Source organism: Rhinolophus ferrumequinum, chromosome 26 (genome assembly GCF_004115265.2).
Source record: "Rhinolophus ferrumequinum isolate MPI-CBG mRhiFer1 chromosome 26, mRhiFer1_v1.p, whole genome shotgun sequence".
Lineage (NCBI taxonomy): Eukaryota > Metazoa > Chordata > Mammalia > Chiroptera > Rhinolophidae > Rhinolophus > Rhinolophus ferrumequinum.
In genome coordinates, this window is record NC_046309.1 from 10,140,554 (window position 1) to 10,165,513 (window position 24,960).

The 24,960-nt window shown below is 44.2% G+C and overlaps 2 protein-coding genes and 1 long non-coding RNA gene across 5 annotated transcripts in view; 2 read left to right on the plus strand and 1 right to left on the minus strand.

Moving 5' to 3' along the window:
• IFT56 (intraflagellar transport 56) overlaps positions 1–1,328 on the minus strand; it is a 34,828-nt gene extending 33,500 nt beyond the window's left edge. The window contains exons 1-2 of one of the 2 annotated variants that reach the window (XM_033099262.1): positions 734–1,328; positions 93–230 (exon numbers count right to left, since the gene is read on the minus strand). In XM_033099262.1, the coding sequence (XP_032955153.1) occupies positions 93–230; positions 734–1,078 (483 nt within the window). In that variant the 5' untranslated portion in view covers positions 1,079–1,328. The remainder of the gene's footprint in view (positions 1–92; positions 231–733) is intronic. The other variant, XM_033099263.1, reaches the window with a different exon arrangement.
• A 3,474-nt stretch (positions 1,329–4,802) lies between these two features.
• Positions 4,803–9,555, plus strand: LOC117018190 (uncharacterized). Its single transcript, XR_004422185.1, has 3 exons — positions 4,803–5,037; positions 6,448–6,650; positions 8,096–9,555. It is a non-coding gene; the product is annotated as an uncharacterized LOC117018190 (long non-coding RNA).
• A 4,359-nt stretch (positions 9,556–13,914) lies between these two features.
• The window catches only part of ZC3HAV1 (zinc finger CCCH-type containing, antiviral 1), a 48,958-nt gene continuing 37,912 nt past the window's right edge, over positions 13,915–24,960 (plus strand). Inside the window, exon 1 of one of the 2 annotated variants that reach the window (XM_033098710.1) lies at positions 13,915–15,414. In XM_033098710.1, coding sequence (XP_032954601.1) covers positions 15,107–15,414 — 308 coding nt within the window. In that variant the 5' untranslated portion in view covers positions 13,915–15,106. The remainder of the gene's footprint in view (positions 15,415–24,960) is intronic. The other variant, XM_033098708.1, reaches the window with a different exon arrangement.

The following is a 24,960-nucleotide window of genomic DNA, read 5'->3' on the forward strand; positions in this document are numbered from 1 at the left end:
CTGTTCCAACAGCACAGCAACCAGAATTCACCCAAACATTCATCTATATTCTGGTATTCACCTCCTAAGAAGCAACCTTCTTTGAACATTACCTCCAGTAGGGTAATAGCTCCAGTGAAATCTCTTTGTGAAAGTAGCTCCTCTAGTTTTGGAATCTTCCTACCTTTCTTCTTTCTTTTGTCAGTGTGCAGTAAGTCTCCGCCTACAGCAGGTTTGGCCCTTGAAAGCATCTGTGAAAGAAACAACAGACATCTGTATGACCCAAAGCAGATGGTCAGTTTTAAACTGAGAGTGACAGCTCCAGGATTTACAAGTCAAATCCTTAACAACGAACCCCAGGATAACCTATTCAAACCCTTTCAGTAACACGCATTTTACTAAAAGGGCCATCATCCTGTACTTGAGCTGAACCAAACAGTTACTCCCAACTTCTTTATCTTCTCCAATGAGAGTGAGGTAAGAGGTGATTTCGTGCAGCTTGTCATCTCAGCCTTCCCTTGGTCTGCTTTCCATCCCGCGCGCAGCTCAGGTGTGAGGAAATGGAGAAGTAGGAGAGAAGAAAGCTTCGAGGTATTTACAGTAGCATCCCGGTCCCCCATGGGAACACGGGGAGGGCAGGGAGATAGATCCTCCGCTGACACGCCTAGACTTTGCCCAGTAGTGTTCTGGGAACTTTAAATCTCCAGTCGCAGGACCTACTGAAAATTCTCCCTCACTGTTTAGAGCCACTAACCATCTTGGCGTGGGTCCTGTGAGCCCCCTGGGCAGTCAGGTAGTAAAGGCCCAGCCTCAGCGCTCCTCCGCATCCACAGCTCGCTTCGTCTCCACGGCAACCCCGCTGGAGGGGGCTGGTCCGTTCCAGAGAAGCGCTCGTGGGAGACCCGAGCACTCTGCTCCTTGGTTCCGTTCCGCTGCCGCCACTGCAGGAATAGAAGTTCCTCTCGGGAGGAGAGCGTAGCTTTCTGTGCTGATAGCAAGAATTTGCTTTAGGAAAAAGCGAATTAGAATGACATTGTTTTAATAATACAAGTTTCCTGGGAAAGTAATTTTCAAGGACCACTTCCGATTTGGAGTGCATTGGGCTCCATAGCAACCCCGAGCGCTGACTGGCACGTGATCTCGATCCTCTGCAGGTGCCGGAAGGTTAGAAAAAAATTTTCTGCTGAACCGAGGAAGCTGACGTCGGGAGGCGGGAGTTCCTCAAAATACAGTTTCATATTTCCACTGATATACCTACACACAATAAAGTACTGTAATATGTGTTGATTGGACGACTTTATCTTACGCCCGACCCCAGTTAACACGGCTGAAAGCGTAGTTTAAAATCACCGACTCGTGCAATATTACAGCTGGATGGGACTTTTAAAGGACATCCAGGGGTGGCCGGTTAGCTCAGTTGGTTAGAGCGCCGGTGCTGGTAGCACCAAGGTTGCCGGTTGGATCTCCGCACGGGCCACTGTGAGCTGTGCCCTCCTTAAAAACAAAACAAAACAAAAAATAAAGGACATCTAGTACAACCCTCAGAACCAGCAGACTAAGAACTAACATTTACAGAAGTGAAGTAATTTTCCCCGTTTATAGGTAGTTGTGGCATAGTTCAATTACATTGCATACCACTCTGAATAGGAGCGCGTAACTAGCCCTGTGGAGACTCAAATATACCACAAGGTCATAGGAGCCAGGTGTGATTTCTTATATTCTTTTTGCATCCTGATGCTCCAGCCCCTGTCTCTCCCCAACACCCCCGTCCTGCCCTGCACTCACTTAGAGAGGAAATGACTACATGATCTTAATTCACTGATATATACATACAGTTTTATACACACAAACATTCATATGTAGAGACACATACAGACAGGCACCTACATAGACCTCAGAGATGTACAAAGTAACCAGCACTATTACTCCTCACCCACCTTCCCCCAGCCTCTAACTGCTATGTATGCTATTTACTGTCTGTATGGATTTGCCTATCTGGACTTTTCATATAAATGAAATAATATAAACACAGGTCCACATACCATGTCTAAACATTGAAAAATTTTGTATCAGCTTAGCAAACTGTTAAAGTATGTTATCCTCCTTCCTTGACAAATATAGCATTATGAAGGTCGGGTTCCAATTTAGAATTCTGTGCTGCAGGTGGCAGTGTGGAGAGAACTAGGCCCCACCCTCAGCCCAGAACCTTCTCTACTCAGGCCAGGCTCCATCCTGCACTGTGAGGGGCCTTGTGCATGAGCATGGACACCCAGCAACAAATGCAAGCTCTAGACACCCACTCACCTGTGAGCTGTCACCCCCTGACAGACTAAAAGGAGGACAGACCCAGGGAAGAGACCCATTCAAGGGTGGAAACAGGCTTGGGGTTGTATGAGGGGCACCATAGCATGGTAAGGAAGGTTACAAGAACACTGACAAGAAAAACAATTCTGAGATGCTCTAAATTAAAATTACAGCAGCCGGCGAGTGAAAGAGAGACAGAACAGTTAGCCTGCTAATAGCTGTGGACCAGCTCTGACAAAAGACTGCTCACATTCCTGGAATTTAGGATAAATTTCCAGGTAGCTATTTCCCCAAAGAGAGAATCGCCAGGAGCCATAGAATCCCAGGAGCCTCAGCTTCTTATTTGCACATGGACTTTCCAACCTGCTGCCCACAGCTAATCAACTTCTTCCTTGCAGTCTCTGCGGCAGCTATCCCAGAACTAGCCCTGTTCCACCTTCTCTCCCTCCCCCCCCCCCTTGATGAATGAAAACACTTGCAAAATCCCAGGATGATGGACATGTTGTCTTTCCTACCTAACCATGCTATTGGTGGTTTAGACTCCATGACCCAAGACTGGTTTTTTTTGTTTTTTTGTTTTGTTTTGTTTTTTTGTGGGCAATGGCCTAATAAACCCTTTCTTTTAAAACGACTTTCAGCCATGGAAATTAAAAGTTTTTATTTAACAACCCTTTAGCTCCATGGCTTCTTGACACCTGGCATAGGGTGCGGTCAGAACCAAGAGCCCAGAACAGGGGCCTCTCACATCAGGGTCTAAGGGCAGTATTGCTGGTAATGCTGTAAACAACCCTGTTGAACTTGCTAAATCTATTGAAATGACCTCTGATTTTCATCAGTTTGAAATATTGCTATAAGTTTCTAAATCCCTGCAGAGGCTGTTTGAACTGGAGCTATAATTATGAAGGGCAGAACATGGCACTGAGTGTGCTTGAGAAGCAGCTATTCCCAGCTACAGCTCTAAGCTCACCCAGGTGTTATGAAACACATACTAACATAGACACAAAAGCTGGTTACATGGGTAAGAGGCAAAGTTGGAACTTGCACCTTTATTGCAATTGCGATAGAACAGAAGTTTCTGAGTGATTTTGAAAAATAATCCAGATTGTGATGATGGTTGTATGACTATGTAGATTTTCTAAAAAACATTGTTATATATACTTACTTACAACAGGTGTTTTTTAAGATGTGTAAATTGCATCTCACTAAATCTGTGGGTGTCCTTTTCTTTTTTAATCAATAATCCAACTCTGAACTCAAAGTGCTGTTCCAGAGTCTGTGTTGCTGCAATTTAGTCCTGATGCGTAGTGCCACTGAGGTCCTTGGAATCATGGCCCTGTGATTCACCAGGGTTGTGAGTTGCTGAGGGAATGTGAAAGACAGTAAGAAGTGTTGGCATTTCTTTCTAGTGTGGATTCTCCATAAGGAAAAAGTGTCATCAAAAGAACCCTCAGCATTTCTCCCATGAACCACAGTAATTCTGTTCATCAGCTCTACGGAGTGCTGTTAGTTTTTTGATTCTTTTGTCCACAAATATTCTACCTTACCATCAAAAAGAAGACTTTAACAACCAAATTTTATTCCATTTCCTCCTCGTGCGTTACATGGACTCAGAGGGAGAGGACCCCTTTTTGACTGTTCTAAGCACGAGCCAGAATGACTCTGGGAGTAAACATTTGAAAGTACAGTCCTTCAAGAAATATGCTTTTCATTATTTTAAAATAACCTGAAGATACTGAAAATTAAAATGAAGAAAGTATAAATCATCTATAAATTTTTAAAGCAAGAAACAATGCCTATTCACATTTTGCTTTTAAAAATGTGATTTAACTAGTACTAAAGGATAATATAGCCATGACTGAACTACTAATAAATTGGAAACCTAGTTAATAAGAAATATATAAGTGATAAATGTTGAAGCTAGGTGAGGAGTATGTGAGTGTTTATTTCACCATTTTACTTTTGTATAGAAATTTTCCATAATCCAAAATGAAAAAGAGACATCTACTTAAAAACTCCCAAGTTCTTCTTTAAGGCCAAATTTTTAACTGAAATGAGCTCAAGATATGGGAGTCAATATTTATTTCAATACTGGAGGTGCCAAAAAAATATATACAAGTGGACACTTTGGTCAATGTTGCTCAAGCAGTAGTTCTCTGTAATCAGAAGTGTCTGCACGCTGATGGTAACCACTTTGAGCACCTTTTGTAATTGCAGAAGTCAAATGTGACTTGTATTCATCTTTTGTTATTGGTATATATTGAGTATCACAATTTTAATACAATTTTCATTTCTTAAAATGTGTATACATGTTTTTGGCACCCTTTGTATAAAAGATAACTTTTATTTATACCAATTAAAATTAATGGATCTGTCTCTGGGAAGATACTGAGAAAAATAATTTTCAACTTCTGATTGCTAGTGTTTATTTGGGGGAAAAGATAACTGGAAAATCAGAAAGTAATATAAACATAATAAAATGTAAATAGGAAAAACACCAGGCATTGCAATCCATGAGCCCTGAGAGGAGGAACTCCCTATATCAGCAAGCAGCTGAGGGGCGGGATTCTGGGGAGGCCAGGTTCAGTTCATCCCCTACTCTCCTAGCCTCTAGCAAGAGCTGAAGATGACATAGGGTTGTGTGCTTTGGAGTCAGAAAGACCTGGATTCGAACCCTGCCTCCCCGCTCTCCACATGCTTCCTACCTTTGTGACCTTGAGCAGGTTACTTAACCTCTCTGAGTTTTTATTTTCTGAGGTAAGAAAACTCATCTCACTGATATGCTTAAAACCCACCTGAGATCATTCACAAATGAGAGTTAGAATGATATAGTGGTTAAGCTTTCAGTCTCTGGAAAGAGACTGCTTGGGTTTGATTCTTGGCTCTAACACTTGCTTTAGCTGTATGATTTGGGCAAGTCACTTAACCTCTCTGGGTCTCGTTTTTCTCACCTGATAATAATAGTACCTACCTCCTAGGTCCATTGGTTATGAAATTGTAGGGGAGGAAAAATTCTCCTTATACCCTTCTAAGTTCTGGCTGGTCTAATAATCAAATTGACACTAGACAGATTAACAGGAGAAAATAACCAAATTTATTGTGTTTGTACATTGGAGGTTCCATAAGAATCTGGGACACAAGGACAACTCAGGCAGTTAAGGGTTATATGCTGTTTTGAGCTAAGGAGAAGCAGAGGTTGTGGTTTGGGAATCCAAAGGGGAAGAAAGCAATTCACATGGAGATGGAAAAGCAAATGTTTGATAGACAAATGTTTGCTGGGCCATCTCTAACAATGGGACAGAGAGGGGACTTTGATCCAACAGGTTCCTCCCTGTCTGTCACTCTTAGTTCATATTAAACTGTAGTTATCTATGGTTATAGTTTCCTTCCTGGAGCAGATCCTCTATCTAAATTATTTTAGGAGGTTGGGGGGAGGTCAAAGGTGCTTCCCGAGTTTTGTTTCTTAAAAATAACCAACTTAATATAATAGATATATAAAAAAAAAAAAAAAGAAAAAAAGGCATATTTTGGGGTGGCAAAACTCTGCTCCCCTTCAATAGTTAAATTAATTATATACAGAAAGCATCTGGAATAGCGGTGACCACAGTCCGTGCTATTTTATGTGCTTCAGTCTTGTTCTTTTTTTAATGAGATATAATTTGCATGCCATAAAATTCACTATTTAATGTGTACAATTTAGTGGTTTTTAATATATTTGCAAGATTGTCCATCACCGTTATCTAATTTCAGAGCATTTCATCACCCTCCCAAAGAAACTTCTACTCCTTAGCAGTCACTTCCTATTCCTCCACCCCCCGAGCCTCTGGCAATCATTAATCTATTTTCTGTCTCTATGGATTTGCCTATTCTGGACATTTCATATAAATGGAATAACGCCTCTTTCACTTAGCATAATGCTTCCCAGGCGCCTCCATATTGTGGCATGTGCCAGTGCCTCATGCCGTTTTATGGCTGAATAATATTCCATTGTATGGCTAGGCCACATTTTCTTTGTCTTCATATTATAAAAGCACTTAACACATGGGTCCCACACTATTCAGAGGGAAGAAATAAAATGGAGTCACTATGATCAAGTGGCTAAATTATTAAATTTAAGTAGGCTGAGGCATGGGGAGATGATTCCAGTCTTGTTTTAACTTATTCTAGGAACACAAACTTCCGAACTTTCCAGTCCTTCATCAGCGCTGGATGCACGTCAGACTATTCTGCGTCATACATCAAGCCCTCAGATGACCATTAAATGACCTCAAGAAGAAACCATTCCCTTGTCCAGACCACCAGATATCTGAAGATTACCATTTTGGACCAATCCAGGAGCTAAGAATGCAGGACTGATTCTTCTCAAGAAGGTAATTTGTACCTTAAGAGCCTTCAGCTTTTCTTTTTCCTATGGGACCCTTGTAGGTTTTGCGTAACTGTGTTCCAGTTTGCAATCTCTAAGACCTTGTAGTAAATCTTTGTCATTTGTTTCCAGCCAAAGCCTCCTGCATCTTTGAGTCCATTTGACATAGTAATGATGGTCTTGTCAGCGTCTGACCCAGTGCTTGGGGTTCAGGGCACAGTCATAATCCTGTTCCATCCCAGGTAGAATAGGACTCAGGGAAGAAGCCCAAGCCATGAAAAGCCACCCAGATGCAGCCTGCTGCTGGGGCCTCTCTGCCTTCCAAGCCCGGTCGTGCATTCCCTGTTTTCCCTCTCCAGCCACACACAACCGGGTCACCTGTTGTAATTCCCACTCCCTCTGATCCGATCTCTTCCTTTAATCCGTTCTTTCAGTCCACTGGACCTGATGACTTACCCAGTTTCCTGAAATAGTCCACATTACTTTGTGTTTTGGACTTTTGTTACTTTATGTGTTTGGGTATATTGTATTATCCATTGCTGCATAACAATTTACCCCAAAACTTATCGCTTAAAGCAATCAATATTCTCGTCTCCCATAGTTACTGTTGAGTAGCTTAGCTGGGTGGTTTTGGCTGAAAGTCTCCCCTGAGGTTAAGTCAAGCTATCAAATGGGGCTGTCGTCACATGACATCTTGGCTAGAGCTGTTGGATCCCACTCCAAAAGGACAATTAGTGCCGGTTGTAGGTAGGTAGTCTTTGGCCCCTGCCACATGGACCTCTCCATTGGGTTGCTTGCGTATCCACACAACATAATGAAGCAGGAATATGTCTCTGTGAGTCCCCAAATAATGTAGGGGACTTTGGAGTGAATGAGTGCCGGGATTGTGTCTCATGAGACCGAAGAATGGAAACACGGACCCAGGAGAGGCAAAGAGTTTTAAAAAGAGGATAGTTTATTGAAAGCAAAGGGTCAGAGCTCTTGCGTGGGAGGGGGTCCCGAAAGGGGGTGCCCCGTGACTGAGGCAAAAGCTCTTACTTTGTTACCTTCCCTTGCCTGCTTGGGGAAGGGAAACTGTCTGGAGAAGGGAACTGGCGCCTTCTAATGAAATTCGTCTACCAGGTTTGTTCTGCTTGCCCATCCTGAAGGAATTAGCAAAATAACCCACTCTTCTCTATCAGATCTGCTCCATTTGTCAGGCCAAAAGGAATTTTATGATTAACCGCAAGGCGTTGTTACATTTTGTCCTGGAGCGAAGGTGTTTTAGGATATGGCTGTCTTTGTTCATTCCACCAGGGACCTCCCTGTCTACCTAGGGATATGCTAGCTAACCTGTCTCAATAACTACTGGCTTCCCCAGAGAGAGTGAACAATATGGAAGTCAGCATGTTTTTTATGACCTCATCTTGAAACTCACACTGTTGCTTCTGTAATATCCTGTTGATTACACAGATCAGTTCTATGGAACGTGGCAGAAGACTACACAGTGGTGCAAATACCAGGAGGCAGGGGGCTCCCTCGGGGCTAGCCGACTACCAGCAAGCCATCTCATCCTCCCATTGCCCCACCTCTGGAGTACAACATGTTCATCGCCTGTGCTTTCATCCCGGCAGAAGGCTTGCAACCCGAAGTTCCTCATTTGAACAGCACCAAAGCAAAGTCTGTAAATTTACCTTCAAAGAGGGAAACGGCCCTTCTTACTCTAAAGTCAATCCCTCCACCACACCTACAGCTTCTTCCCTCCCAGTTCACGTGTTCCCAGGGAGCTTGCTGTTGGGCAGGTTCAATCTAGGGAAAACCCCTCTGCCGGCCCTTTACCTCCACCCTCCTCTGCCTGGCTGACTAATGCCTCCCTGGACTTCCATATCTCCTGGAGAACATCTGTTTACCGTGGACTTTGGACATGACATCTGACTCAACCCTCTGGTGTTTATGTGCTTTTCATTTCTCTGACTTAGCATAGCTGACTCACTGCTGCCTTGTGTATGTTTTGCTTCCCTTTTCAACTGGTGGTGGTTCAAGTAATCTCGTAGCCTCATATGCTAATATGCCCTAGAAACTGCAGCTTTGCACTCTCCCGAGATTTATGTCTTTGAAATGTTCACATATGCCCAGATCTTCCAGTAAAACATTAATACACAAGCAAGCAAACAAACAAAAAAAAACCCTCTCTCTGCCTGAATGATTCCTCTTCCTTTTTCTTCTCTCTTCTCCTTTCCTTGTCAATCTTCTAAAATGAGTGACTCATTTTGATTTTATACCTTACAATTCTGAACAAACCTGCTGTACCAAGGGAGCTGGAATATAAGACTGTCTACAGGAGAATTTATTGACATAGGAGTGCTCTCACAGGTTCTGAGCTTTAGCATCCTGTGAAGAACCAGAGGATGGCGCAAATCTGTTGCTGGGTGGCTCCTGGAAAATTGATGGCCTACAAAGAATGAGGTTGGAATGCCTAAATTTCTGGGGCAGACAGTAAAGAAAGGATAAAAGATTCAGCAAAGTGGATATGCTGGAAAGATACATGATGTTAAGGCCAGAAGGCTCACGAGAGCATTAGGCTCCACAGCTATTAGTGCCACTCTTAAATATAAAAATGATGAAGAAATGTTGTCCTGTATCTCTGTATAACTAGCCAGTGTTGACCTTGCAGCAACTGGATGGGTCCTAGAGAATCACTGCAGACTACTGCAAGAAGTGCAACCCCTCTACACCTGCTGTGCCTGCTGTAGTGGCTTGGCTAGCTTGGAGTTACGCAGCCTCAGCTACGTGGTTGGCAGCCGTCGATTTGGCGAATGCTTTCTTTTCTATCCCAATCAGGAAAGAGGATCAGAAATAGTTCATATTCACACAGAATGAGTACCAACAAGCATTTAGAGTTTTGCCACAGTTTTGTGTTCACTCTTCAGTCCTTTGTCCTGAAACAGTCCCAAGAGAACTGGAGACTTTGGACATCCCACATAACGTCACCTCGACCCATGACATTGGTGATACCATGCTGCTCAGGCAGGATGAGAAAAAGGCAGTGCACATGGTAGTGACTTCATATGACACGGGTCCCAGAGAGTGGGAGTTAAATCCTACAAAGATTCCGTGACCTGCCACTTCACTAAAGATGTGAGGGGCCTGATGGCCAGCAGCATGCTGGGACATTTCCTCCTCGGTAAAAGAGACATTGCTGCATCTCGATCCCTTACTAGGAAAAAGGAAGCACAAAGCCTGTTAGGAATCTTTGGGTTCTTGAGGAAACACATGCTACACCTACAAATACTATTGCTACCCACGTATTGGGTGACGTGGAAGGTGGCCAGCTTTGAGTGGGGCTTGGAGCAGGAAAGAAAGAGCTCTGCAGCAGGTCCAGACTGTGATACAAACAGCTCTTCTGCTTGGACTCTACCATCTGGCAGAGGCTAGAGTGTTGATAGTGTCAATGACGGGAAGACATGCAGTGCTGCCTTAATGGCATGTCCCAGCAGAAGAATCGGAATGCAGACCCCTGGGATCATAGAACAAGGTTATGCCAACTGCGGGGAAGAATTACACTCCTTTTGAAGCTCCTAGCTTGCTGCTGGGCACTGGTAGAGATAACAAATGACCGTGGGTTGGATTTGGCCCACACGAGCTACGTCCTATTTGACACGTCAGATCATAAAGCCCGGCAGGCCCAGCATCATCGCCATCATGAGGCGAAACAGGTACATCTGGGACTGAGCACCATCCGGACGGAGCACAGTACTCACTGAGGAGTAAGTAGCCTGGATCTTCGTGTCACTCATTACAGTTGCACTGGCACTCCTCCCCCAACTTAACACCGAGGGCCATACGAGGCGGTCCCACATAAATTGCTAAAAGAGGAAAGACAAGACCAAGCTCGAGTTCTGGATGGGTCGTCGTCTCACTATGTGCATGCAAGCGAGACACGGACGGCGGCTGTATTATAGTCTCACTCGCTTAGAACACAGTGGTGAGGGGAAATCGCCCCAGTGGGAGGGGCTTTGGGAGGTGCATCTGGGCGTCCACTCTGCCTGGAAGGAGAATGGCCCTCGGTTAGAACATATGTGAATCCGTGGCAGTGATGTGTGGCTTGGCTTGTGGGTAGGGGGCCTGAAAGGAACAGATATAACATCAGAGATAAGAAGGTGTGGGGCAGAGGAACATGGATGGACCTGTAGGAGTGCACTCAGAGTGGGAAGTTGTGTATATCACATGTTGAAGTCCACTAGTAAGTATCTATCACAGAAGATGTGCCAACTAGACAGAATAACTTATCCAGTTAATGGAGCCAGGCTTTGTCAGAACCCCCTCGCTCCCGACTGCTACATGGTGGGTACCTGAACAAGGAGGCTATGGTGGCAGAGATGGGGTTGATGTAAAAACCTAACAGCATGGACTGTCATTTACCAAAACGAATATAGCTACTGCCACCTCTGCATGTCCAACCTGCCAGCCATAAAGACCAATGCTCAGCTTTTATATTTGGTGAGGAGGCAAGAGGCTACTTGGTGACCAGGTGACTACATTGGGGCCCCCTTTTCCCTGGAAGGGCGGGCATTTTGCTCTCACAGGAATGGACGCTGATTCCAAATGTGGGGCTGCTTTCCTTGCCTGCAGTGCCTCAGTAGCACCACTCTCGGGGGGCTTAAAGATCATCTGATCCACGGACTTAGAATCCCATGTAACATAGCATCTGACCAGAGGACTCTGTCTATGGCACCGAGAGTGGGGGAGTGGGCCCATGAATATAGGATCTGCTGGTCATATCACACACCCTATCCCCAGAAGCTGCTGGATATATAAAGGTCCGTTACTGTTGCAGCTGAAGCTCCAGCATGGAGGTAATACATTGCAATGATGACATTTCCTCCAGGACTTCGTAGTATGTGACTTTCATCACACAACTTAGTATGGTGCTGTTTCCCTGATAGAAAGAGTGCGTGGGTCTGGAAACAAGGGGTGGAAGCATGAGTGACCCCCATTAGCTTCATGCCTGTGACCCATTTGCACTTCTCTGTCTCCACAACTCTGGGCTCGGCAGGGTTAGAGCTTTTGGTCCCCCAAAGGGGCACATTCTTGCCTGGAGTAAAACAGTAAAAATTCCACTGGATTACAAGTTATGGCTGTCACCAGGCTCTTTGGCCTCCTTGTGGTCAGAGACTAAGAGGTCAGACAAAGAACTGTTCAGTGGCAATTGAGCTACTCAGCAGAAGGAAGTAGGGCCACTATTAAGACAGCCGGAGGAATATGCGGGGACTTGGGTGACTAATAATTTGGGTGTCAGTTGGCACTCGGTGCTGTGATTGTGACTGAATGGACAAGACAAGAATGACAGCCCTAGTCTGAGAAGGTAGTCGGAGCACTTAGGAATGGGGATTTCAGGTGCCCACCCAAGTAACCTGAGGTGGTAATCGAGGGAGAGGGGAATTAGACTGCAGAGTGGTAGAGGTAGAGCATGAGGCCTGTGGTGGCTTTGCAGCTGGTTGCTGTGACAGGGGCTAGAGTTCATTCCATTGACTTCCCTCTGCTAAGTTTCCTTTCAGGAAGAGCGGGCCATCAGAGGCCTAAAGGAGCTGTTCCCTGAACACAGATGGAGAAATAGATACAGGTGCCGCAAAGGGTGGCCTATGGCAGATAGTGTGTCACTTAGATCCCCCTTACGTTAGGGCTTATTGCCCAACTCAGGGAGTGTGTTTAGGCCGTAGCCTCCAGCTTTAGCTCCTTCAGGATCTGCCCCAGTGCTTGAGCTAAAACATAGTACTTCTGTAGTGCCCCTCTCCCCCATGACCAAGCAAGGTGGTGGCCAGGCTGGCAGACTTGTGAGGTCTGCACGGCAATCTAAAAGCTCCCAGGGACCAATGTTGCTTCTTCCTTTGACTTTCTCTGATGTCACACCCTGGGAAACCTTTTGTATTCCGAGCTTTGAGCTTCATATCAGTGTCTGCTTCCTGGAGAAGTCCACCTGTGACAACACACATTTCAAAATTGCCCAAAATGCCTGCTTTTTCCCTTCTCACAATCCCTTAAATCATTTTTTCATGGCTTCAAATTGAGGGGAATTTTATATCTTTATTCCCAACCATTCTAGCCAAACTGTGCTCTTTCTTCTCAAATGTCTCATACACCGATTGCAGCATTTAACCTTTTGGAAAGCAAAATTCAACTGACTAAATTTGAAGACCTAATTGGCTTTATCAAGGGATTCAGAAATCGGACAGCATCTCCTCTAGCAAGTGGAAGGGTGTTCTGAAGGGTTGTACAAAATGGAAGGTTTTTATAGGCAGAAGGGTGTGGTAGGCATTATTAGCAAAAGAGAGAAAGGATTATTTTTAGACCAGGACATCATCTTTTTTGGGGGAAAGAAAAGGTAAGGATTTTATCATTCAGATCGCCTCTTCTTCCTTTTGGGGGCGCGGAGGGTGGAGAGGGCTCACTGACAGATTATCTTACTGGTTCTTGACTAGACTGATTGAGACTATTTCTGGGAGAGGGTAAAACTGCAGTTAAATCTATGTTTGCTCTCATGGGTTTTTAGCATAAGGGATGCATTTTGGGCCTGTGGTTTTCTTTTTAACAACTGATTCCCTTATGTTAGAATGCTTTTTCATGTCTTCCCAAACACAAACTCCTTGAGGGTAGGGACTATTTCTTAAACTTCTGCATGTTCAGAGTGACTAATGTAAGACCACACAGAAGATACCATGTTGAACTTAATTGATTTGATAATGCAAGCCCTGTGCTGGGAACCAGTCAGAACACAGATAAGGCCACGTGGATCAAGGCAACTATAGAAGTAATAGCTAGAGGGAACAGGAAGTCAGATGATCCTGAGTGAGCCCCAGGTTTGGCTGGTTTTCATACCAAAGTATTCTCTTCTTGAGAGACACAGTTCATCTACCGCGAATTACTAAACTGAGAATTTGCGTTGATCATTTTGAAGACTTTCTAATCGGACAACCGTATTCTACCATTTTTTAAAAAGGTTTATTTCTGATCTGATCAGTGACCCATTTATTTTACTTGGGAGTGCTGAGAGGAAAAACTGTTTCCTCTTCCAAGATGGGTCCAGGCTTGGGGGCCTGCAAATTAACTGACAATAGACAGATGAACAGGAGGAAAGACTAGATTTATTTATACCTTAGGAGGGCTGGGTAGCTCCCAGTAACGGAAAAACTCCTGGAACAGCCAAAAGTTTATATCTCAACTTAAGGGTTTTTTTTTTTTTGTTTGTTTTGTTTTTTTTTTTAAGGGCTTCAATGGGGAGGATATGGAAGGTTCTATTGGGTTTTTTGATGCTAATGACAATGGGCAGTCTGTCTTCACCGGGCAACGGAATTAGCAGGAAACTCCCTTGGAAGGTTAATGGTAGCTGTATTTTCTGGAGGCTTTGATTTAGTCAAGAGTAAGAGAATTTCAGATACAATTTCTTTAACATCTTCTGTAGCTCAAATGTTTTCACTGTAAGATAATCTGTATATAAACTCTGGGAGCCCAACTGGGTCCACACGGGGAAAAGGGCTTGTTTAAATGTCTAAAGAGAGAAGCGTAACTGAAAACTTGGGATAAGTCCAAACATGCACCTCTGACTGCTTGCTGTGGAGAATGAAGCGATGCCTGGGGCACCGAGGTTAGCGATTACAGGCAGGCAAGAAAGGTCAAGAAATGGTTCTTCAAAAAACTCGAGAGAAGGCAAATGAGAGAGGAATAATCGCTTTTTTTTAAGGTGGGCACGATGCCATGGGAGAACGTGCACATCGGCCCTAGCCAGGCGGTCCACGATCTGGGGTCTGGGAGCCAGATTTGGGGCACTTCAGTAGTGTCCGGGTTCCAGCATGATTGCTGTGCGTATTGCTCACGTTTGTTCCTCAAACACAAAGTGAGGACAACAATACCTAACTCGTGGAGTTGTTAAGAAGATTAATACCGGCGGCAGGGCGTCCAGCCCCGAGCAAGTGCTCACTAGATGTGTTCTTTCCCGGATGGGTGGGGTGGAGAGAAGACTCCTCAAGAGGGCTCCAAAACTCGCGTCATTCGCCACTTCGGCTGGCTTATAAAAGCGCCTCAGTATCATTTTTACTTTCTCTTCTTTCGGAAGAAGCCTCACCCTGCCCAGCTGGGGAACCTCACCCTCTCGGGGGCTAGAACTCAGCGGGAGCCGTACGGGTGGCCGCCACGGTCGCCAGCAGATCCGCCCGTGCGCTGTTCGCTTTCTTTCCATTCGGTTGCCGTCGCGGTTGACTTTACATCTGACGCAGGGATCGGGTTGGTGACCTCGGTCCTGGGGACCCAGAGCCGAGCGGGAAACCGAAACCTCTGGGCTCCGCTAACAGCGGGGAGCGCGCATTCGCGGGCCCGTGGCGCGCCCAACTCGAGCACCGCCCGCGCCCGCCCCCGCCCCCGGGGCTCTTGTAAGTTTCGATTCTCCCCGGAGCAGAGTCCCGCGCCTCGCGGCCTGGCCAGAGCAGAGCCATGGCGGACCCTGAGGTGTGCTGCTTCATCACCAAAATCCTGTGCGCCCACGGGGGCCGCATGGCCCTGGACGCGCTGCTCGACGAGATCGTGCTCTCCGAGGCGCAGCTCTGCGAGGTGCTGGAGGCGGCCGGGCCCAACCGCTTCGTGATATTGGAGACCGGCGGCGGGGCCGGGGTCACCCGGTCCGTGGTGGCCACTACCGGAGCCCGGGTCTGCCGTCGCAAGTTCTGCCAGAAAAGCTGCGGAAACCTGCACCTCTGCAAGCTCAACCTGCTGGGCCGATGCCACTATTCGCAGTCGGAGCGGTGAGTGCGCTGCGAAGGAGGGGCGGTTCCGCGGGGCCCGGGCTGCGAGGACTGTCGGGGCTGCTGTCCGCGAGGGGCGCGCCCTCGGGGTTCCTCCTACCCCACACCCTGTTCCTCCAGCCCCTCACTTCTCTGCTCCCTTCCTCTAGCGCCTCCAGACCTTTTCTCGAATATGGCTAACGCGATATGGCCCCGGCAAAGACTATGCTTAACTCCCCGCCCCCAGAAGAATAAAGTACTTTGGGGTCCGCCAGGGCTTAGAGAATTTGGAGGCAGGTTTGGGATCGAAGGAAAATGTCCCCACTCCCTGGACTCTTGGATCTTTCCCTGCTACCTCCATCCCTAGGCGCGTTGCTGTTTTCCCAGCACCCGGCGCCGCGCTCCGCACTCGGTTGCGTCTCCACCGCCGCCGGCCGCGGGTCTCTGCTTGGCCCTCCATGCCTAGCTGCCTGCATTCCCCTCATCGTCGCTTTTCTGATATCGGACGTTCGTCCACACCACCTGACTAGAACGGTCCTATTCAAGGATCCCAATGATGTGTTCTTTCCCCGTAGTCTCACCGCGGTGGCTGGAACCGCTGACCTCCCGCTCTTGTGGACACTTTGAAATAGAGCGCCTTACCTGTCAGGCAGCTCTTGCTGTGTTTCCACTTGTTCTTTTTTTTTTTTTTTTTGCCTCTAAATATAGGTGTGCCCCAAGGTTTGGGTTAAGCCTTCTGACCTATCAAGTCTCCCTGAGAGAGCTCACTCTTGGGGTCAGCTGTCACATCTACAAAGATGGCTCCCGTGTGTACCGCCCCGCTGCCCAGACTTTCCAACCGAATCTAGGTTCTCCTAGTGTCTGAGGAGCATCTCTACCTGAATATCCTGCTAATAAAAGAGTCAAACTCATCTTCCTCCCCCCTGGGCACTTTCCCCCAGGGTCTCTGACACTCAACTTCTTCCCAGGGCAGGGTCTCTGACACTCAACTTCTTCCCAGGGCAGGGTCTCTGACACTCAACTTCTTCCCAGGGCAGGGTCTCTGACACTCCCCCCAAACCCTTCTTCATCCTTCACAATACCTTAATCACCAAGTCCTTTTGTTGAAGTCTCCTATCCCCTTCCTGCGGGTCCTCCTTCCTGTCTCACTTCTGAATGAATGCCTTGTTGAATTAGTGAATTGTTCTCTCCTACCATAACCTTCTCTCCACCTTTTCCATCCCTGTGTACTTCTGCTCAGTTATTTTTCTTGATATAGTACTTTACACAGTTGGCTCTCCTTAAAAAATTTAAGCGATGTCCTAGTGTCCAAAATGGTGGTTCTAACTTTTGATCATGCCCTTGTTATCGAAAGACTTTAGATTACTCATCCCAAATATATGTAATAAAACATACAAAAGACATGTTTTCAATGCGCGAGGTGGATGAGAGAGTATTTTTAAAAAATGTATTTGTTCAGGGCAAAACTGAACTTTTTTTTAAAAAGTTCTTGAATATGCAGCGTTAATAATATTTATTGAATATGTTGTGAGGCATCAGTTTCAAAATCTGTTTCTGGGTTTGGGGAAGTTATGTGTATAGAGGAAAACATCTAAGGCACAGGGGAAATCAGGAAGGAAGGAGGGAAGAGAGGAGGGAGGAGAGAAAGAAGAGGAAGGAACATTCTAGCACTATCCTGAATAACAGAGTTGGAGGGCTTTGTTTTTTTTTTGTTCTGTTGTGAACATTTTTTCACCAACTAGTGTTGACTTTTAAACTAAGTTTTAAATACATATGCTTCTTATCTTTTAATTTTTTACTATGGATATTTTCATATCTATATATGAAAATGTATACAAAATTTCCCTTCACCAGTTTTCAAAATATGGACAGTCTTATTTCATTTATTCCCCCATCCCTATCCCCAACTCTAATGTGTTATTTTAAACCAAAAGGCGATCATTTGCTTCATAAATAACTTTATTGCCGAAGGATAAGGACTCTTAATAACATAACCACAGTGATCACGTTGTTTTACAGTTACAATTTTAATATCATCTAATATCAAGTTGGTGTTCAAATTTCCCTGATTGTCTTATAATCTGACTTTCATTTTCAGGAAAAAATGTCTACACAGACATAATCGATAATTGTTTCAATATGTCACATATCCAGTATATTTAGAAATTTTGTTTCAGTTTCTTGCAGTATGTTTAGAAACTAGTTTTTTGTTTTAAGAATTTTATTATTATTTTTTTGGCCTGGTTTGAAACATCAAAGCCATTTTAAGCTCATAAATTGGGTTGTTAACTTGAACTTTTCTATATTTTAAAAGTATATATAGGGCCGGCCCGGTGGCTCAGGCGGTTAGAGCTCCATGCTCCTAACTCCCAAGGCTGCCGGTTCAATTCCCATATGGGCCAGTGAGCTCTCAACCACAAGGTTGCCAGTTCAATTCCTCCAGACCCACAGGGATGGTGGGCTGCGCCCCCTGCAACTAGCAACAGCAACTGGACCTGGAGCTGAGCTGCGCCCTCCACAACTAAGATTGAAATGACAACCACTTGACTTGGAAAAAAGTCCTGGAAGTACACACTGTTCCCCAATAAAGTCCTGTTCCCCTTCCCCAATTAAAAAAAAAAAAAGTATATATAAAATATAGGCATAATTTGGTCAATGCATGTTTGGATGAATCCTTCAGGTAATTCATTAGCCTTTTTTTTAGTGAAGTGATAAATTCGTATTTCTTACATTTATTGGTCTTGTCATGTTTTTCATTAACTTTTATTTCCTTTATATCACTTTTGAATTTGAGAATTACAAATTTTTAATCCATTAATGTACATTTTGTCCTCATAATAAGGACCCTTAGAAGAATTTTTTTTTCTTGCCTTAAAACCTAGAAAAGTATGTGTTTTAAAAATATTCCCCTTTCTTAGCAACTTACAAAACTTGATCTTCTAAAACTTGAAGTGTGGGAGTCGCAGGATTTTCTTTGTGGCTTACAGCTTAATGGGATCTGTTGATCAATTGGTAACCATGTTGAAATTACCATTCCGTTTGGTAAACTGTTCTCTGTTTGCTGGACTTATAAAATTTCCTCTATAGTGTTGTTATTCATAAATGGGATTTCTCCTATCCTGTAGTTTGCATCTTTTCTCTTACATTGCTTTAAGCTATACTTTTTAGTCAACAACAGGGCTGACTTTCTTCAGTGTTGGATAATTACTTGTTTTGGTGCATCTGTTTGGATATTTGTATTTGCTTTGCTAAAATACATGCCTACGCGTGACATTCTAATCCCAGTTCAGATACAAACAATAAACACCATTTATTGAACAAATAAGTCTGTACCAAGCACTCTGATAAGCACTTCAGAGATGGTATCCAAGTCAGTCTTTACCCTGATTCTTGAGGTAGGTATTATAAATCCCATTTCAACGTAAGGAAATAGGCCTAGAGCTGTTTAGAAGAAATTGACCGAAGGTCACATAGCAGATAGCTGGCAGAGTTAGGGTTGAACCCAGATCTACATGACTTGTTAACCAGCTAGTCATGTTGTCAAATAGCTGTGTGCAGTGTGATCTTTCACTAATTCAAGTTATTTTTTGTAAGCATGATTACTGTTTAAAGCAGGTTTTCTGAGTGTCTTCAACTAAGCTTTGTGGTTTTTCTGCTAATATGCCTGTTTCCTCTGGGCTCTTTCCTGTTTGTATGCCTTTCTCTCCCTGCGGTTGATTGAAACTTTGCATGGGGGGTGGGTAGATGAAAAGAGAATTAGTTGACTATTTCTTAAATTGAAGAAAAAAACAACCCAAAAGTGCAAAGAATATACAGGCATCAAAGTATATATATCCTTAAAAAAAAATAATAATAATAATAAAAGGTATATATATCCTGAGTATATAATATAACAAAAGTTATATACAGAATTGTAAGTTATAGTTCACCTCCAAAAATAAATATTTACATTTTTCATTTTTGTTCCTTTTAAAATAAAATGAAAGCCATAACAGACCTAATGTTATTTTTTTTTCCCCTCTTCCCTATTGTTGTTTGCCCCTCTTCCCAGAAGCAACCTCAATCATGATGTTGGTGTATATCCTGCCCTTCCATAATTTTATAATTTCCTCACATATATATATATCCAAATCCCAAATGTAGTATTTTATGTGTTGTAGAATTTTCACTCCATGTTATGTTTTGGAGGTCTTATGTTATCATAAGATTCTATCTAGTTCATTAATTTTACCAGCTGTCTAGTATTTCATCATATGATTTATAACACAGTTCAGTATCTGTTCCTCCAATAATGGGCATTTGGGATATTTCCAATTTTTTGCTACCATCCTTTGCCAAGAATATACATGTTTCTTGGTGCTCGTGGCAGGAGCTTGTTGGGGTGGATCATTAGGGAATGAAATTGCTGGGTTGAATGGCTGCACAACTTCAACTTTTCCAGATTCTGACAAATTAGTATTAAAGGTGTTTGTACCAATTTATGCTTTCATGTTTGAGAGTCCCCGTTTCCCCCATTTTGTGGGCAACTAGCACTTGGTATTATTTTTTGATTTATGCCAATACGAAGGGTGTAAAATAGTATCTGTTTCAATTTTAAAATAATTTTCTCATTAAAGTTTTTATTATGTGATATTGAAGTCTTATGAAAATATGTAAATCATACAATAAATATCTATGTACCCACAAATTAGCTACAGAAGTAGAGTATCACACAGTTAACCCCTCCCGAATTCTCTTCCTTGATCACCTCCCCCATTCTAGAAGTGATCACTGGAAATAAATACTGTTCTTATTTTTCTTCGAGTTTTATTGAGAGTATGATTGACTAATAAACATTATATAGATTTAAGGGATACAATGTGGTATTTTGATATACATACATTGTGAAATGATTCCCTTAATCAAACTAATTAAACTATCCATGACCTCATCTATTTACCCCCACCCCTTTTTTTGATGGTGAGAATACTTAAGATAAACTTTCTCAGCAAATTTCAGTTATACGTTATCTATTGTCACCATGCTTTTCCTTAAATCTTCAGAACTTATTCATTTTATAACTGAAAGTTTGTACCCTTCGACCAGCATCCCCCCTTCCCTCCACTCTCACATCCCTGGCAATTCTACTCTCTTCTTCTATGAATTTGGCTTTTTTTTTTTCCGATTCCATGTATAAGTGAGGTGATGCAATATTTATCTTTCTGTGACTGGCTTATTTCGCTTAGCATAATGTCTTTTTTAGGTTCATACAAGTCACAAATGGCAGGGTTTCCTTCTTTTTATGGCTGCATAATATTTCATTGTATACATATGTACCACATTTTCTTTACAGTTCATCTGTTGATAGACACTTTGCTCCCATGTTTTGCCTACTGTGAATAATGCTGCAGTGAACACGGGAGTGCAAATATCTCTTCAAGATAGCGATTTCATTTCCTTATGATAAATTCCCAGATGTGGGATTGCTGGATCATATAGTAATTTTTTTCAGGAACCCCCATACTGTTTTTCAGAATGGCTGTACCAATTTACACTCCCATCAGCACTGTTCTGCTTTGGTGTGTGTTTTTTCTCATTTGTTATTTTTCTACATATATGTATGTAGCAATATTTAGGATTGGTTTGCTTGTTTTTAAGCCTATAAATGACATCAATACTAGATTTGTAAATGCTTTATGCCCTCTTGTTTGTGCAGCATGGTGTTTCTGAGACTCACCCTAATATACGGAGCCCTATTTCTGTACCACTTTTAGACGAGCAAGATGGACCTGCGCCTTCTGCTCTGCAGGTCCTAATTCTGGCCCTCCTCCTGTTGCGTCCTGACTTTTTGAGGAGTCCATGGGACCAAGGAATCATGCTCATCTAGAACCCGTAGCCCCACCATGTTCTAAACCATGTTCTGGGTTCCTGGGACTCTGGAATTCCCAAGCCCACTTCCAGAGCCTGTGTGGGCTTTTCCCCCAGGTCTCCCTACACGTGGAAGGAGTTTGGCTGACATGTCCATTGCCTCTAGAATGGCACAAGCAGTGTGGCACAGAGCCTGGGCTGGGAAGAGAAGTGGTGGGTTGGAGTTGGGAGTCAGGGCTGACTTTCTTCATTCTGCTTGCTATATCCTATCATTGAGGAGTCTGAGAATTCTAAATTCCAACTTGGCCTTCCAGGTCGCTATGAAAGTATGTTTGTCAAGATAGGGTATATTTTGTTGAATTTTGTAGCTGGATTAATTAGTTTTAAGTATTTAGACTTAAATACTAAGTCTAAAATGGTGCATGGGCCTCCATTTTGTCTTGCTCCAGCCCCACAAATTTTAGAAGAGGGACTGCACTGGTTCATTCAAATGTGTCCTTTCTTTTGTATGAATGGACACAATTTACATATCAGTTTTCTCATTAAAATATAGATTGCTTTCAATTTTTTGCTATTATAAACCATGATGCATTGAACATTTTGGTGTATCTTTCCTTGTGTACATGTGCAAGAGTTCCCTAGGTATCCAGCAGAGGAATTCCCATACTTAAGTATGCGATGATCCCAAATTGTTTTCCAAGTGTGCATACCAAGTTTTATCCCACCAGAAGAATATGAATAATGATTGCTTCACATCCTTGCCAGTTGATGTCATCAGCCTTTTATGATTTGTGCCAATACGAGGAATGTGAAATGTACCTCGTTGTGGTTTTAATTCTTTATATATTCTGTGTCTCCAGGCCTTTTAGGTCATAATGCTTCTTTTTTAAGTCTGTCTTACTTGGTGTCTAGTTCTTAGTAGTTGCTTATTTGCAAGTAGCTTTTTTTGTGTGTGGTCATCTTAGCGCTCTGTTTATTTTTGTCTGTAGTAGCCGTTCTTTTCTATTTTTTTTTTTTTTTCCATTTTAATGGAAATACATCCACAATGTTGTACAAACCTCATGGCTGTCTGGTTCCAGAACAGCCTTCTGCCCCTTCCTTTTTCACTCAAGGAATTCTCAAATGCTGTTAACCAGTTAATCTTTCTCTCTAGTTTATTTGAATCTTCTTAACCTCCAAGGGGATTTATTTTGGGAAGTTTGGCAGCAGGTGAAGGGACAGGTGTGAGGAGAGGAGCCTTGATGACCTATTTTTTCTAATCATCAAGATTTTAGCAATACCGCCACCACCTCCTACCCTTGGCCTTTGTCACTTCCTACACTTTTTCTCAGTCCTGATACAGACGGTTGCCAAACTTTTGCTGCACATGGGAATGAATCACTTGGGGAATCTTCAAAAAAATACTGATGTCTGGCTCCCACCCCTAGACATTCTGGTGTAACTGGTGTGGGGTATGACTTGGGTATTGGGGTTTTTGTAAAAGTCCCTCAGTGTTTCAAATGGGCAGCAAGGTTTGGGAACCACTAATTTGGGGGACTGGAGAAATAAGTCACGACTGGGGAGTTTGTCTACATTAATAGGCAGGTGATTTTTCGGTGGCAACGACACGGTTCGCCTCACTCTCAGGACGACTCTAGAATATGCACAATTCCTGGCAGAGGCCCCCTGCCTCTCCTGTCCTCAGCAGGCCTGGTCCCCTCCTGTTGGCCTTCTGCTTCCCAGGGTCCCGCAGCCTACCAGATCCATGGAGGCCTGCAGCCGGGCCCCTTGGGTGCACCCTGTCGCCGCAGACAACTGGTGGTCTCTTGTTTTCACACCTGGTGTGTTCCTGGTAATAGTTGTGTTCACCGAAGGCCCATTTCCTCAGCTCCACCCTTTTTCTTTCCCCCATTGTTCTTACCCTGCTCCTTTGCTGCCTACTGGTCTGCACGGTTCTCGCCCTTCCAGCTAGGGGTTCCAGATTCGGTGACCCACCCCTGCGCATTTTTTGAACATCAGAAGTACAAACATAGAGAATAGGAGCCTCACGGCGTTAAAATAATACTTCATTAGGGTTGTTTCATTGGTGACATTTTATTTTTTAGACCTGGTTTCTCTAGATTTTATCTTTCACACATCCTGGTTCCTTTTTCACCTGGTTTATGTCATGGTGAGCTATTTCCTGTTGTCTGTACAAATGAACCGTCTCTATATTTTTTATCTACCCCTCAGGAGGTGTTGGGGAGCAGAGAGGGTGAGGGCGAGAAGGAAGGGGGTATTTTGATACAAATTACTGTAAATGAAGTAAGATTCCCTTCCGTTATTATCTTTTTTCTGTTGGTCTGCTTGTTGAGCTCAGCCCTTTGCTCACAGCAGTCACCTGGGGCCCCACCTCCCGTCAGACCAAATCCATCTTGGAGGGTGTGGCCCAGGTTTAGGTTATTTCTAAACACTCCCCAGTTGATGATTAAGTGTAACCAGGGATGACACCCACACTGCAGGCTAGGCCTCATCCATGTGGAGGAGGGTGCATCGCCAGGGTTAAAATAACATTTTGTTAGGTGGCTGGAAGAGTGAAGTGAAAAGGTCATTTGTTTTGAAGCTTTCGGCCTGAGATTCCTGAGAGAGAGTTCTGCCCCTTTCAAGGCCATCTTTGCTGTTTTGTTGAAGTTATCATCTTCTATCCTAACTCCCGCTGTTTGCATTTTATCTGCTCCAAGTGCAGGCAGCGTTCTGCAAACACTCGCTGTTCCCTGGGCAGTTCAGCATGGTTTGTAGGTGAGCTCTTTTCTGTGCCAGGAGGTGGGGAGTCCCTGTGGCTGTGAACCAACCTTCTGCAGGACAAAGTGTCCTGGGCTGCAGACGGTAACCTTGAGCCTCGATACTCCAAGCGTACTCACTGGATTGGACCAGCGTCCTTAGCATCACCCAGGGGCCTGGCAGAAATGCAGATTTCTGTGCGCCACCTCCCATCCCCCATGCCTCAGGATGGGGCCCAGCACTCTGTGTCCTAACACACGCCCTAGATAATTCTGAGGTGTGATAGAGGTTTGAGACTCACTGGGGTGGGGCCTGAGAATTTGCATTTCTCACATCCTCATGGGATGATTGAGACAACTAAATTAAATAACAGATACAAACTTCATGTCAGATGGGCAGCATCAAGGATCCAGCCAGTGCAGCATGTGCTGGGTGGGCTTCTCTTCCAGGCATGAGTGTCTTGGGTGGGCTTGGAAAAGCTTGGACACTCAGGGTTCCAGGCAGAAGCGTCCCCATTAGGCTGCCTGGCTACCTTTAGTTATTTAGAGGAAATATTGACTGCAGGGACCTTGGAAGTACCCCATTCCTCCTTGGTTAGAACAGGACAGACACAGGACAGGTATGACCAATGCTGCATCTCTCTGGGGCCTGGAGAGGGCTGGGTCCTCTTCTGTGACCCTGATTTGGCCACAGGACAAACACGGTGCCATCGTCTTGGTTCCATGTTCATGATGTCTGGACTGGAGCTAAAGGGAAAGCAAAGATTCTTAATTCCATGTAATTAACAGTTGTCAAGTATCTCCAAGCCAGAGGGCTGAACCTGTCTAGCTAGCGGTGTGATGCTTGAACAGGGTCATTTTCAGCTTCATAGCAAGAGGTAAGGCAATGGCCAATGGAGTGAAACGCCTTATGAGATAATGAGGTGGACACATCTGGTAAAGCTATAATGGAGGGGCTTTCAGCTTTGGGCTGAGGGCTGGG